Here is a 15,677-nt window from a genome sequence, read left to right on the forward strand (position 1 = left end):
GCATGCTCCTGGGGCCTTTGCAAGGCTGGGGGGCATATTGCAAAGCTTCAGGATGGCTTTGCAGGCTTCCCAGAGCTTTTGCAAGGCTGGGGGCCTGGGGGAGCACGTTGCATGCTCCTGGGGCCTTTGCAAGGCTGGGGGGAGCACATTGCAAGGCTTGGGGGTGGCTTTGCAAGCTTCCCAGAGCTTTTGCTAGGCTAGGGGTTCAGGGGGAGCACATTGCAAGAGCTTGGGGGCTTTGCAAGGGCCGGGGGGGGGGGGGGTTGTAAGACTGGGGGTCAGGCAGGAGCACATTGCATGATCCTGAGGCCTTTGCAAGGCTGGGAGCCATGGTAGGGGAGGTTGGGGGCTCATTGCAAGGCTGAGGTCTGGCTTTGCAAGCTTCCTGGAGCTTTTCAACGGTTGGGGGTTGGATCCTTTACACATAGCAAAGGCCTGGGGGTGTTGCAAGGGTCTGGGGGGGTTACAAGTCTGGGAGCTGGGTGGGGGGTGGCTTTGCAATCCTCCAGGCAGTTTGGCAAGACTGGCAGTCAGCAGGAAGCATATTGCATGGTCTTGGGGGCCTTTGCAAGGCCAGGAGCTGGGACAGGAGAGGCTGTTGCTTTGCAAGTTTTCTGGAGCTTTTGCACAGCTGGGGGCTGAGGAGAGCACATTGCAAGAGCCTGGGGGCTTTGCAAGGCTGGGGGTCCAGTCGGGGTTGGGGGGAAGCATATTACATGGCCCTGCAGCCTTTGCAAGGCTGGGAGCTGGGCTGGGGGCAGCTTTGCAAGCTTCCCGAAGCTTTTGCAAAGCTGGGAACTGAAGGAGGTGGCTTTGCAAGCTTCCCAGAACTCTGGGAGACTGGAAATCAGGGGAGAGCATATTGCATGGTCCCGGGGACTTTGCAATGGTGTTTGTGGTGGGGGTGGATTTGCAAGCTTTTTGGAGCTTTAGCTAGGCTGGGAATTGGGGGAGAGAGAGCACTGCATGATTCAGGGGGGCTTTGCAAGGCCAGGAGCTGGGGGTGCAACTTTGCAAGCTTCTTGGGGGCTTTGCAAGGCTGGGAGCTGGGTTAGGGGCGGCTTTGCAAAGCCAAGATCCACCGGCTGTGTTCACTGTGCCCCGCTCTCTCACCTGTAGTGCTGTCCTCGCTCGGCGCTTTGCAAAGCCCCTCACGGCATCGCATTTCCCGGGAAGGCCGGTGAAGGAGCGCAGCAAGCCCAAGCGGCTCGCCAAGAGCATGGAGATGCAAGAAGGAGCCACAGAGCTGGAGCCCAAATCCTGTCGGCAGCCTGCCCAGGCTGCAAAGGAGCCGCCAGCATCCTCCGGACCACGCTGGCCACGCTCACAGCTGCAGCAAGAGGGACTCTCGCGGCGCCCTGCAGCCCAGCGGCCGAAGGGGCCACAGGCTTTGAGGACCTTGCCAGGGCTCGTGGCGGCTCCGGACCCCACCAGGAGCAGCCCCCATCTCCCCGAGCTGTCGCCGGACGACGACGCGGAGGCCTACCTGGCCTCCTTTGAGCGAGTGGCCGAGATGTGCCGCTGGCCCCGCGGGGAGTGGGTGACGCGGCTGGTACCGGCGCTGAGCGGCAAAGCCCAGCAAGCTGTGAGCAGCCTGGCGGCGGGGGACGCGGGGGACTACGGGAAGGTGAAGGCGGCCATCCTGCGCGGCTGCAGCGTGGGCACGGAGATGCGGCGTCTCCGCTTCCGGCAGTTTCGGTACCAGGAGGCGGCAGGGCCGCGCGATGTCTACCGGCGCCTGCGGGAGCTGTCGCACCGCTGGCTGCAGCCTGAGGTGCGCACCAAGGAGCAGATCATGGAGCTCCTCGTCCTTGAGCAGTTCCTCAGCATCCTCCCCGAGGAGATCCAGAGTTGGGTCTGGGTCCGGCACCCCGAGTCGTGTGCTCAAGCCGTGGCCTTGGCCGAGAGTTTCCAGCTGGGACAGCGAGAGGCCGGGATCTGGGAGCAGCAGGTGAGGACGGCGCAAGCCAGCGCTCTGCAGAGCTTGCCCCACTTGCACGCTCCCATCCTCAGCCAGAGGATGCGGCAGCCCTCCTGCATCTGCTCGCCTCTAAAATTGGTCACAAATCTGGTTCCCGGCGTCGCTTGTCGCCTTCGGAGCTCGTTTCGACAAGCATTCCACAAATTCCTGTGGGAGCTTTGTGCTCAGGAGGTCGTTGTCCCCAAATAGCTCCAAAAACCCAGGAGCGAGGCGCAAGGTGCAGGAGGGCTCTGCGGTCCTCCCAAGAGGTGCTCAGGGCATGGGGCCTGTTTGCAGTCTCCCATGCCAGAAGGCTGCCTCTTGAGACGCAACTCCTCACCGTGGCTCTTAGGTGCCCCTTGTGCCTTCATCCTTCAGGTCACGGTGCGCGTAAAGGTGGAGGAGGTGACCCCGGAGGACATGGAGAGCCCTGAAAACCTGTGGCAGTCTCAGAGCCCCCCATCAGAGCCACCTCTGCTCATCTCTGACGATGATTCCCAGGAGGAAGCGGCATGGAGCAAGTTCAAGTTTCCCCGTGCCCCTGAGGATGAGGTGCAGAGCCTGCAAGAAACAGGTAATAAGCACAAGGAAGAGGCACTTTTTCCCCCAAAGAATTGGGGAGGTGGCTGGTGTAGGAGCTGGGGAGCTCCTGGAAGGTGAGTACCCTCAGCACAAAGCTTGTTTGAGGGATGTGTCCCCTGGGATTGCTCCTGGGTGGAGGCAGTGTCTCATGTGATGAGCTTTTCTGTCTGGCGCAGTCCTCCCCACCTTCCTCCAGATGCTTCCTCTGAGCTCCCATGCTGTCTCCACTCTCCTCTGGGGATTTTTCTCTGCCCTTGGTAGCCAATGCATGAGAGCGAAGAAAATGGCCAAAAAGAAGGTCCCGATGCCATGAAAGCTCACGGGACATTGAGGAAAGGGAGAGAAAAGTGACCCCCAAGAGGAGCGAAACAGAAATTCCCTCGGACCCACTACTCATGCTGGGGCCACCATGCATGACCTTGAGCCCTTCTCCAGTATAGCAAAGATAGTCTTGGCTGCTGCTTGTGTTCAAAAGCCAAGCTGAAGCAAGAAGAGGGACCGGGAAAGGTTTCTGAGATGGCCAGGTGGGCATTTCTTGCTGTGGGAGAGATCTCACCAAGATCTCACTAGATCTTGATCTCTTTGGTTGCAAAGAAGGTGAAGGAAAGAAGTCTTGGAGTAAAGATCATGAGCATCCTTGAGAGAGCTCTTGTTCTTGCCGTTTGTTTTCCCAGGAAACCCTGAGCCCCAAAGCCTTGCTCCCTTCCTCCGGTCCCTGCAGGGATCCTCAAGACAGTGCTTTGAGCAATTTCCACCTTTCAGGGATGATGCTCAGAGCACACAGGGCTCTCTGACTGCCTCAGTGGACTTCCTTCCCTGCAGGACCAGCCATGGCCTCCCTACCAAGCTCCTCTCTCGAGGTGGCCTCATCTTCGTCGTTCCCTGACGTGGTTTGACCACCTCCCGTGATGCCAGGGATTCGGGATGTTTGCTCAGTGGTGGGAGCGGGACTGTCTCTGGGGTAGGGACACTGCTTGTTCTCTGCCATCCAAGGCAGAGAAGATAGCGATGCTGGAGAGTTGAGGAAATGGTACCTTCAAGGCCATGTTGTACCTAAGGGTGGGCTTATACGGGGTGGGGACGGAGGGGAAAGAAGGGAATTGCGTTCAGTCAAGTCCTGGTACAGCAGAGGTGGCTTCCCCAGCAAGAAGCAACTTGTGAAGTAGCTTCTCTCTCTTTTTTTTTTTTTTTTTTTTTTTTCCCACCCGGCAGGTCCCGGAATGGGGAGCAAAGGGGAAGACCAGTCCATTTTGCAAAGACAAGAGACCCCGCATCTGCCCAGGGCCCTCCAGGGTGGTTCTGATGGGATCGTGGTCCGGAGCCCCATGCAAAGAGAGATCTACAGGAGGCAGAAAGGGATCCCACGGGATCCCTCAGTCTTCCCGCAACATCCCGGCCAAGGGCTGCTGGGGACTGTGAGGGACATCAAGAGCCAGGAGAGCGGTGCCCACCGGCCGGAGAAGCCCCACCGCTGCCGCGACTGTGGGGAGCGTTTCTGGGTGAAGCACGAGCTGGCAGCGCACGGGAAGGTGCACGAGAAGGAGCGTCCCTATGCTTGCGCCGAGTGCGGGAAGAGCTTCAACCGGCTGACCCACCTCAAGACCCACCAGCGGACCCACACGGGGGTGAAGCCCTACTCGTGCGGCGAGTGCGGCAAGAGCTTCGGGCACCTCTCGACGCTCACCACCCACCAGCGCCTGCACACAGGCGAGCGGCCCTACTCCTGCGGCGCCTGCGCCAAGACCTTCACCAACCCCTCGGACCTCAACAAGCACCAGCGGTCGCACACGGGCGAGCGGCCCTACCCCTGCGCCGAGTGCGGCAAGCGCTTCAGCCAGCAGTCCAACCTCACCATGCACCAGCGGAGCCACACCGAGGAGCGGCCCTACCCCTGCAGCGAGTGCGGCAAGAGCTTCAAGTACCTGGCGGACCTCACGGTGCACGAGCGGTCGCACACGGGCGAGCGGCCCTTCCCCTGCCCGCAGTGCGGCAAGAGCTTCAGCAACAAGTCCTCCCTCGCCCGGCACACGCGGATCCACGCCAGGGCCGCGGCCAGGAATAAGTGACAGGCGGCCAGCTCCGGGTGCCTGCACCTACCGGCGATGGAGAGGAAGGGGAGGGCAAAGCCGCTTCGTCCCCGCTCTCTCCACTTGTGCCACTTCCGCGGAGAAGCAGAGGATGACGATGGGCTCTTCACCCAAACGCGAGGATTCGGCACATGGGGTGGTCCTGCGCCTGCTCAGCCAGCAGCGGAGCAGCCCATCCCTCCGTCTGTCTGCTCCCGGTTTTCTCGCCAGCCATATGTGAGCCGGCTATGCCATATATTTTTTTTTTTTCCGGACGTTTTCTCCATGGGATTTCACTGAGCCAGGGCATTACTGGAGCTGGGAGCCCGAAGGAGGTCTCGTGTGGGTTGGGGTGAAGATAAGCTGATGAGCGACGTCCCCTCGCTCCCCACCGCTGAGGTCCTGCAAGCCCAGCGGGTCCAATACCTCCGAGGACGTACTTGGCATTTCTCGGCCGTTTTCTCGGCTGTTCCCTCTGGGCACATGGTTCTCCTCCACGCTCCAGCTGAAAGATTTCCTCCACCGCCGCCCCCTGCTTCTGCCCCATCGCTGTGTCCAGAGCCTGCTGCCCAGACACCCCATCATCCCCTTGCCTGGGCTACCTGTCCCACCAAACTATGCATTTCCATGCGCAGCTCACTTTTTATTCCTTTCGGTATTTATTCATTGCTCCTTTGGCTTTCCTCACCCGCCACCCCCTTCCCTCCGGGCCAGACCCTCTTTGGTTCAAGGAGGCTGCTCCGTCCATCCTGTCCCGCCGCAGCGAGTGACTCCTGTCCCATCATGCCGGTAGCAACCTCCCTGTACGCAGGGCCTTAAATTTTGAAGACTGACCTACCTCATCTGCTGCTTCTCTGAATTTCTTAAGACTTTATTTGAATGCCTGGTCACTTGAATAGCGCTTTTTAGCAGTTATTGCTTTGTATTCCTACTTGCGTGCTCCCTGTTTGTGTGGAAATGTCCTCCCTGCTGCCCTCCATGGGTCTCTGTTGCCATCCGCCCTGCGTTGGGTTTGCTCCTTGCTTTCTGCCGCCCTGCTGCCCCCATCACTGTAACGACATTTTTAGCAATCTCTGTGCGCGTCCTTTGTTTTCTGTGTTGCAGGGGAGCATGGAAAGGGGGTGAGAACAAGTCTGGGGAGAAACTCCTCACGGTAGGAGCGGGAACAACCAGAAATAGGGTTTTGGACGCAGATGAGGACAAGAGGCCATGCTGCGAGCATGTCAAATGGGCAACATAAGCCCCAATCGTGGAAAATCCCTTCCTGTCCCATTGAAGCACAGCTGGTTATTTTTCCACGGCATGCAAAATAATCTACGGAGCGTGCATTGTCCCAAAGTTTGGGAGGCTGCAGCTGCTCTGGGGCAATGCCGAGGTAAGTATTGCAACCTCAGCAAGGAGGGATTGGGGATCCCAGGTTTTAGAACGATGCTCTAACTTGATTCAGCTGTTTGCATGGGGAAGAAAATAGTGGCAATGGTGGCAGTGGGAACTACCGGAGCAGCCAGATCATCATCAGCACGATGCCGAGGGGTTCAAAGGGGATGGCCACCGTATGCAGCGCACGCTGTTCCATGCATGCATCTTCCTCAGGAAAGCCACAGTTTGGATTTCCGAGGTCTCCCTGAGCAGTAACCATAAAACCCAACTCACAGCTATGCAAAGCAGCATTGCATTTGCAGGGTAGGATTGCATTTGCAATGTGGTTGCTGTGTTTGCAGTGAAGTATGGTGGTTGCAATATGATGCTGCGGTTGCAATGCAGCATGGTGCTTGCTATGCAGTGCAGCAGCTATGATGCAGCCTCACCTTTGTGCTGTAGCATGGTTTTGGCAACGCAGTGTGCCATGGACCTGAAATTACAGCGTGGCACTTGCAGAGCAGTGTAGCACCTGGCAACACAGCACGGGGCTTGCAGTGTTGCTCTTGCAAAGTGACATTGCAGCAGAAATGTGTCGTGGTGCCTGCAGAGCAGCCTGGAATTTGCAGCACTGTAGTTGCAATGCAGTGCTGCACTTCCAATGCACTGTTGCACTTGCGATGCAGCGTTGCAGCTGCAAAAAGGCATGGTGTTTGGGGTGCATTATGGAGCTTGCAGCGTAGCATGGTGCTTGCAACACAGTACTGTACCTGCAATGTGCTGTTGCACTTGTAATGCAGCCTTGCAGTTGCATTTCAGCACAGCACCTTCAAAGCACTGTGGCACATGCAATGCAGCATTGCTGCAGTGATGCAGCATGGGTTTTGTGCCACAGCATGGAGCTTGCCACGCAATGTAGTGCCTGCAATCTGGCTGTGCAGCCGCAACGCTGCTTGCAATGCAACATTAGGAATACAGCATGGTGGTTGCAACACAGTGGTGCTTGCAACACAGTGTTGCATTCATGCTCTGGTGCAGCACCTGCAATGCAGCATGGCAAGCCACACTGTGGTGCAGTGTTTGCACTGCATTATGGTGGAGGTGATGCACCCTGGTGCTTGCGGTGCAGCACAGCACTTCTGATGCACCGTCGTGCTTGTGATGCAGCATGGTACTATGCAGCATGGTGCTTCCAGTGCAGTACTGCACCTGCAATGTGGCATTGCAGCTGGAGCGCGGTGCTTTCATTGTGCCATTGCACTTGCAGTGTAGTGCTGCACTTGCAGTGTAGAGCATCATCTACAGCGTGGTGCATTGTGCTTACACTGCGGCGTGTCATTTACACTGCAGCACCATGCCTGCAATGCAGCACGCAGCTTATTATCTGCACCATGGCGCTTTCACTGCACTGCATCAATTGCATTTGGGCTGCAACACAGTGCCTGCACTGCCGCATCGCGTTCACACTGCAGCGTGGCGCTTGCAATGCAGCGTGGCCCTGGCACTGCAGCGCATCATTTGCACTGCAGCGCTTGCAGTGTGGCGTACCATTTGCATTGTGGCGCTGTTCTCGCACTGCAGCCAGGTGCTCTAATGGATTTCCACCCCCTCCCACCAGTGTTCTGGGTCCCACCCTCGCTCTCTGGGACCCCCCCACATCTCTGGTTCCCCCCTTTCCCCGTGGGCCCCCTCCCAGCCCTCTGGGAGCCCCTGCGGGTGCAGGGAGCCAGCAGCGCTCGCCCCTGCCAGGAGGGCACTGACCCCTCCCTCCCCGCCGGGTGGGCGGGGCGTCCCCCCAGGCCACCCGCCCATTGGTCCGCCGCCCTGTCGCTCCTGCCTTTGCGGGAAAGGGGGGGGAAAGGAGAGGCTTAACCCCTTCGGCGCTGCTGGCCAGCCTTGCTCGGGGTGGGGGACCTGCAGCGGGGGACCTGCAGCGGGGGCGGGGGGTTGCTTCTGGCAAGGGTTGTTTAGGGTGTTATTCGAGGCACACGTTGGGGTGCAAGGGAGTGTGGGGGGTTTCATGGGGGGGCAACAGCTTGCATAGGGTGCGAGGGGTGGAGGGTTGCAGGGGTGCCGCGTGGAGTGTATGGGGCACAGGGGTGCATGGAAGGTGGTTGGGAATTTCAGGGGGGTGCGAAGCGCAAGGGGGGCTGCACAGAGGAACTGTTGCATGGGTTTTGGGAGTTGCATGGGTGTGCAAGGGACAAGGCGGTTGCATGGGGTGTACGTGGGCTGCACAGGGTGAGGGCCGCAACAGAGTATGCAAGGCCGGGGACTGGGGTAGAGTTGCACGGGGTGCATGGAGCAAGAGGGGGTTGCATGGGGCTGGAGGTTGCATGGGGCCGGGGGGGCAGATTGTGTAGGGGTGAAGTAGCAGTACAAAAGGGAAAATTGCATGGGAAAACCTGTCTGTGCAGGAAGGTGGTTGTGCTGGGGGACAGCAAGCAACATGCAGTCACGTCCCAGTGCTGGGGGATGCTTGGGGCTCTTCAGGCCCCCCATGGGACTGTACTAGCCTCCACTGAGACCTAGTGACATGCAAAACTGCCCCAATCACATTCTGGGCAAGAAATTTCCAGCTGGGCCAGTGAGAGAGGCAGGATGCAAAACTCTTCTGGGGAACACCAGCTCTGAAGAGCAGCAAGAACCCCCGCTGCTCTTGTCCAAAAAGGGCTCGTGAAGGTGTTAAATACTGCACATCAAGGACCATCAGGCACGTGAGATACCCAAACACCAAGCCAGTATCATCTTCTCTGCCAATCACAGTCCCACCATTAGAAAACACCCAGTAATTAATGTTATAACCTCAATTACTCGTCCGTGGGCACCTTGCAAAGGGCTCGGCAGCTGGCACGGGTATGAACTTGAGCTCGTCTAAGAGCCTTGGCTCTTAGATGGGCCACGGCTAAATGCACCTCTCAAAACCTGACCCCATCACCGTGTTAAGCTCACCTTAAATACCAATAGCATTACAAACAGACAAGATTAGAAAAAGCTGCTTTCACGCTATATTTAAAACCAAGCTGCATTCAATCCTTAGCAGGGGTGGATTTTGTTTTCTTTTTAAGCTAGCCAGGTGCTGGGATTTACGGGCATGCTCTGCTGCTGTCTGGGTTTCTGCTGACCTTGTGGAGGGGATGGCGGGGGAAGCGGTGCTGTTGCTGGGCTTTGGGGGCTCCTAGCTCAGGCTGAGACCACACCAACTCATCACTGCGATGAGCAGCACAACACAGGGTGATGCTGGGTGGTAATAACAAATTTATCCATACAGGGAGCCCACTGCTAAGGAAAATACAGGGTGAAGGAGGAAGGGGCAAGAAGGGGCTCCTGGTGTCTGGACCACCTTGCTCCTCATTGCCAGGAGCCCGCGGCTAGGTCATCACTTGCAAATTTGCCTTGGGATAGACACCATGTCCATGGCCCAGGTATCTGGGAAGGAGGTCTGGACCCTTTACTGAGTGTCCCGGGCATGGAGTTATGGACATTTCCCGCTGGGACTGTGGACATTTCACACTGGGGTTAACCCATTTATGTATCCTGCACAGTGCTGCACCCTCAGTGCATTTTATTCCTCGAATACAGACTGGCCCCAGGGAGAGGATTAGAGAGGACACCTTGAGAAAGGGCACTGCAGAGAGGGATAAGCCCAGAGGGTTTCCCAGTATCCAAAAATCCCCTGTGTGTGTCATTCTACCTGTACCAGGGAAAAAATTCCCAGGCACTGCCGGTGCACCTCATTACATCCAGCACCCAGCGCAGCAGGACTTGCTGCACCCAGGAAGCACCCAAGCACTGCCCACATCCAGGTTGGTGCATCCTCAGGAGATGCAGGGCTGCACGCAATAATATCCACCTCCTCAGAAACCCTGCCTAATCCCCAGGGAACTGAGAGGAGCCGGAGGACACCAAGAAGAAACTAAGGCATTGCTCTAGGATGCTGGGTTTTGTGGGGATTTTGTAGCACTGGAGGTTCTGGGCACGGAGCCCAGCTGGAAATCCCCAGCCATCAGATCTTGCATGAAACAAGCCACTACCACGGTTCATCTTGCAGCTCATCATCTCTGACTCTGAGGTTTGCATCTCCAAGCTGCCCATCCTGGGTGAGATTCAGGATAGGTGCAATTTTTGTTTGATTAAAAAATAATAATAATAAATTCTGAAAATGCAGGGAAAAACGAGAAGAATGAAAGATGGTCGGGACTGAACTGGAGGGGAAATTCATATTAAAGTCCCACCTTGGGGTAACACGCTGAAGGGCCAGGAAGACTTGTGCTACTGTAGATAGCAGCAAACCCAGCCTCTGCAGACAGCATTGTGCTGGGGCACCTGGTCCTGGGGGAATTTTGCACTTCCCAGTCTGAAAAAGCTCTTTTTCACAGCTGGAGAAGAAACTTCAGGAATGGGAGCAGAAAGCAAAGAGGAAGAGCAGGGTGGAATGAGGATGGAGGGGAAACGTGTGCTCTCCTGGGGTCCTTTTGACCTGCCGGAGTCGGTTCCTTGCCAGCCCCTGCAACAGCACGGGTGCCTTCAGACTTGTCACCTGAGCAATTAATATGGGGCTGATGAGACAGGGGATGGGGGCTGCCCACCCCAGGGTCAGAAAAGGTGTCCCAAGCTGGAGCTGGCCATGGACACACTCTTGTAGCGGTTGTAGATGCTCTTTTTTTTTCAGCCCTCAAGGTGCTCACCTCTTGCCCATCATGGCAGAAGATGATGCAGGTAGCAGGGCTGCTGGTGACCACTGTGCACTGGAGCTGCTTGAAGCCACCCAGCCAGGCTGCTATGAGGCTCAGGAAGATGCTGGGGGCTGGGCGATCACCTGGGGGTGGAGCAAAGCAAGTGGAGGGAGGGAGGGAGATGTCTGGGGGGGGTGCCCAGATCCTGCAAAGCAAAGTATGGGGATGCTAGAGCCCTTGGTCCCTCTGTGCCCCACACCAGCCCCCAGCCCTGCGTGCAGCCAGGTCTGGGCAAGGCTCAAGGCAGTGTTTGGAGAGGACTGGGGCAGACAGACCGACCAACTCACCTAGGGCTATGCAGAGCTCCCACCACCCCAGCCCCACATTTGGCCCCACTTGGGACCCTGCAAGGGCTGGGGCACCCCTGGGGCTGGAGGTCACTCAGGGCTTGGCAGTCCTTGACCATCCTGGGACCCACCAGGGCGCAGGCAGCACCTGGAAGCAGGATCCTGGCCGGGATGGAGACAGTGCCACAGGGTCACTTCTGGATGAACAGGCAAGATGAAGCACAGCCACACATCACGCCAGTGCGCAGGAGGGTGTGGGGGCTTGAGCCAAAACTCATCCAGGGTGGGCTCCTAAAGGTGTGGACAGCAAGGAGAACAAGCTGCTTCCTCCACTCATGCCCTTTCCTGAATGCCACATATTATGTCCCAAACTCATTGCGGAGGAGAAGGGCCAGGGCCAGTATCATGGGGCTGAGCAGTGGTGCCCCAACACCGTGACACCACCTAGGCTGCATTGCTGCTCTGCAGCTCCAGCTCTAACCTGCCTGGTCCCCCCTTCTTCTCCCACGTTTGTCACCACACCCATTTCCTCCCTCAGCCAGAGCAGCTCTATTTTGGGCTGGAGCATAAGCCCAGATGCACGTCACAGGCACTCGCAGCGAGGACCTCGGACAAAGCGGCCACATCAAACGTGGCCTTGGCTGCGTCAGGGACCCACAGCTTGGGTTTGAGACTCTGCATTGCACTGGTGCAGCCCTGATGCTTCTTGCAAGATAGTCAGCCACCCAATTGCCCCATAAGCTCCATGAACCCCAGTCAGCGTCCATCCACTGTCTGAAATCTCCTGGCCCATGCATCTCCAGGTGATGCTGATGGATGAGCATCCCTTGGGTTGCTCCAGCCGGCAAGCCCTGGTCCCCTCCCTGCAGAGCTCTTCATGCTGTGGTGCAGGACAGCTCTCAACAGCCCTCTCAAGGCAATTATACCCTGACATTTGGAGACAGGAGGATGCTCCCAGCTGCCAAAATCCTCCCTGCAAAGGACCCTCTGGGGTTTGGGCTTGCAATATCCTTGCAATATCTGGAATTGCTCTTGGACAACCTGTTCCCTCATGGTGAGCTGTCCCAAGCCCCTTCCCTCCATAGCATCAGCTTTTGCACAATCACACAGTGGCGTGAGTGCAAGCAGCTCAAGGACAACCATGGGGAAGGGGGATTTTTTTTTTTGCATTTTTTTATATTTGGGAATTTTTTTTGTATTTTGCAAGCGTGTTGTGGCGGCTGCGGGCAGCAGAGACATGTTTGCCTCTTTGAGCAGCAAAAAGATTCACTTTCTGTGCTTGGTGGGGGAGGAAGAAAGCTCACCTTAAATGTATTCAGAAAATCCCATCAGAGCAAAAGGGCAACAAATGCATTCTCTAACAAACCCAGACAGCCCTTTTTGGGTATAATTGATCTGCCGGAACTGAAACAACAATTCAGCTGTAATTAAAACACAGAGGTGGAAAGCATTCTATGCTTCAACATGTTTTTTTTTTCATTAAAAGCAGATTTTATTGAAGATTTTCAACAGCACCGTGCACAGGCAAGGTTTGTTTGTGGTCGCAGAAACAGGGAAATGAAATTCCTGGGCCAAAGTGAAAGTTTAGCAACAGAGAGAGGGGAAGGTGCAGGCTGGGATCAGTGTTTCCCCACCTCGCGAGAGGGTAGAGACAAATCCCAAGGACAAGAGACTAAACCAGCCTGCCGAGGACGAAATCCCAGTGCTCTGCAATTTTCAGCTGGACTGAGACAAACAATATCAGTCCGCACAGTCCCTCTGGAGTTGCCGTGACTGCAAGGACTTGGCACACACCAAGCAATAACAGCAGTCATGTTGCCCAGGGTGGGCAGCTCCTGCAAACATCTCGCAGAACTGGTGTTTCCCCCCCCCAGTCCAGAGTCATATTGTGTAGGTAGAGTCCCAAGGGGAGGGGGCTCAGCTGCAGAAAAGAAAAGTGCTCAGTTTTGGTGCCTGCACATGGAATGGGGTGTCGATGCTCCCGCTAGGATCAATGAACATTGGGCAATGCTGTCTGTAAAAACTTGTTAAAAGGGATACATAAAATAAACAGCATTCCCAAAGCTGCAGAGCTGCGTCACAGGGTGGTCAAAGGCGGTGCCACGATGCAATCAGCCCCAGTGTTGCCAAGGTTTCTAATTTTGCTGTATGTCCTCAAGACTTGATTTCCTCCATCTAGCCTGGGCCTGATATCACAGGGTTGTGTGAGCATCTCTGTTTTGGATTTAAATGTCCCACTGCTTCTAGCTGATACACCAGTAGGGAGAAAGTCAACCATATGCTGCAAAAAATAGTCTAAAAAAAAAAGTGGGGTTTCTAAGCCCATCTCAGGATTTCATTCACGTATGCCAAATGTTGATGGGGAAAATTCTCACTGGAGCAGAGGATGTGCGGTTTGCTTGTGGATGGACGCAAGAACAAGGAGGAGGAAAGTGGAGCAGGGAGTGGATGCGGACGAAATGCTCCTCCAGGGGAGACGTGCAAGGACGTTGCTGGGTGCACGAACCTGGCAGAGGACCACAGACAACCCAGGGCCTTCCACCGATGATCCCATCTCCTCTGTGCTCCTGATATCAGCTTGCCATGCCTTAGCGAGGCTGGTTCCTCCGCGGTGCAATGGCTGCATATGTCGATGCCGTATCTTCTGGTGGGCGAGCTGACTGTAAATACAACAGAGAAATTATTGCTCTGCCAACCCCTCCTGAAAGCACAGAAGAGGGCAAGGAATCAGGGCTGAGCAGGAACCCCCAAGTGCCCCACTGGCTGCATGACCCCCCCCCCAGAAGGTTTGCTGATACCCTCCCCAAAACAACCGTGCCCAGTAGCCTGGCCCAGTGATGAGCATCTCTCCATGAAAGAGTGGGTGCTGCCTGGGCAGGGGAAGGATTTCCAAGACCTGCACTGTGGGGCAGGAGTCCATCCAATGTCCCAGCCAGGGCCCCTGCAGAGATCAGGGTTGGGAGCTTCTCTTAGCTGGTGCCGCTAAAATCCAAGACTCACCTTGGAAACTCGTGCAACAGTGATGGCGGCATCTGGGGAAAGGAGAAAAACATCCTCACCTTTCTTATACTGTGGAGCCCAGTATCTGGATGTGGTCTTAAGAGTGCCCAATATGGGGGAATAATCCCCTCCTCAACTTCCTGGCATTGCCCTTCCCAGTCCAACCCCAGATGTGCTTGGTCTTCATTGCCAAAAGGGCACACAGAAGGCTGCTCGCCGCTGGCCAACCCCCCCTGCACCTCCCACCGGGGTCGTCCTCCAAACAGCTCCTTTCCTCTCTCCCATGAGGCCTCCCCCAGGGTTTCAAGCTCCTTACATTGAACTTCATCCTCTGGACTGTCGCCCTGCTTGTTCTGGCCCCTGCAAGGGAGGAAGAAGCAATGATACAACCCCATCCAGCCCCACAGGGATATCTCATCCCCGTGCCTTGGCCATCACCCCCCCAGACCCCAGCAAGTCTCTCGCTTGGACACCGGGGCTAAGAGGTGAAGATCCCAAAATACAAGGTGGAGAGCTCCAGGGAGCATGGATGATTATCAGACAGCGACTAGGAACCACCTTGCAGGCTTGTCCTTGGAAGGACTTTGCTAAGATTCAGGAGCACAGATGTCCTCGTTGCAATTCTGGGACCAGAACTGCTAAAGGAAAGGCATTTTCCCACCTTCCATGTCTGGAAGGGAAGGAGAAAGGAAGTGTTTGGCATTGCCAGGCACCTCCCTCATTGAGGGACTGCATGTGTCCCCTGTCTCCTGGCTCTCCCCATCCCCTGGCATGTGTCTGACCCCTTGCCTGATGCTGGCTCCTACCTCTTAGTCCGGAAGCCGGGAACCCCTGAAAAAGAGGACAGGAGTGAATCTGCAAGAGCTAACGCTTTTCCTCACTGCCCCTGTGCAAAGCATTTCAGCTGCTCTCACAGCAGCTTTGCCTGCCTCCCCTGTGGCAGGATGCTGTTCAGTCCCCAGCTCCTGGAGATCTGAGGGTGAAGGCCCAAGCCCAGATGTGCCAAAGACACTTGGCCTCCCCATGCCAACCCTTCGCCCATTGTCCCCCAGGCAGGGACAGACCCCTCCAACAGACCTTTCCTAATTAGCAGGTATCCCAGTGCAGCCAGAAGCAGGATACAAGGAACTGAAATGCCCAGGATGAGAAGGAAATTTTGTCCTGGAGAGGATGCAGGAGCTGCAAGGGGTGGGTGACATTAAATACACATTTATTCTCACAGTTTCACTTCATTTTCTCCTATCCCCGTTTGAAGAGTTTGAAGCTCAGAAAAGGGCAGGACTGGTCTCATCTCCTGCCCTGTGAGTCCCAAAGGGTTCCCCATACTCATGGGGAGCTCTGCAGTGTGTTTTGGGGGGATTGAGGGGAAAGGGTGGCTTCAGTGATCCAGAAGAGGAAAGCAAGGCCCCAGCTGAAACAGGCCCCCAGCACAGCCTCACCCCACAAATGAGGCCCTGTGGGAGGGAAATGTTGGCCGGACCCCCAAGCAGGGCAAAGCTCCAGTTCACACATCATGGTCCCTTTTACCTGCCAGAGTTGTCTCCTTGCTGGGCCCTGCAGTAGTGTGGGGGCCTTCAGGCTGGCCACCTGAGCAAATGATATGGAGCTGATAAGAGAGGGGATGGGAGCTGCTCACCCTGGGGTCAGAATGGGTGTCCCCATGCCACAGATGGGGTGAGGTGGGACA

At 56.3% G+C, this 15,677-nt stretch overlaps 1 protein-coding gene across 1 annotated transcript; it reads left to right on the top strand.

Annotated features, from left to right (window-relative positions):
• Positions 1–1,573: 1,573 nt before the first annotated feature.
• LOC106496128 (zinc finger and SCAN domain-containing protein 31-like) lies at positions 1,574–5,682 on the top strand. The gene is made up of 3 exons (XM_067314343.1): positions 1,574–1,951; positions 2,339–2,534; positions 3,755–5,682. The coding sequence occupies exons 1-3, from the start codon at positions 1,670–1,672 to the stop codon at positions 4,606–4,608; spliced, it is 1,332 nt and encodes a 443-aa protein (XP_067170444.1). The 5' UTR covers positions 1,574–1,669; the 3' UTR covers positions 4,609–5,682.
• Positions 5,683–15,677: the final 9,995 nt, after the last annotated feature.

Source organism: Apteryx mantelli, chromosome 34, assembly GCF_036417845.1.
Source record: "Apteryx mantelli isolate bAptMan1 chromosome 34, bAptMan1.hap1, whole genome shotgun sequence".
Classification (NCBI taxonomy): domain Eukaryota; kingdom Metazoa; phylum Chordata; class Aves; order Apterygiformes; family Apterygidae; genus Apteryx; species Apteryx mantelli.

Coding starts and splice junctions, on each gene's coding strand:
- LOC106496128 (XM_067314343.1), top strand. CDS start 1,670: ATGCGGCGTCTCCGCTTCCGGCAGTTTCGGTACCAGGAGGCGGCAGGG. Junction 1,952..2,338: donor CCGGGATCTGGGAGCAGCAG/GTGAGGACGGCG, acceptor TTCATCCTTCAG/GTCACGGTGCGCGTAAAGGT. Junction 2,535..3,754: donor GCAGAGCCTGCAAGAAACAG/GTAATAAGCACA, acceptor CCCACCCGGCAG/GTCCCGGAATGGGGAGCAAA.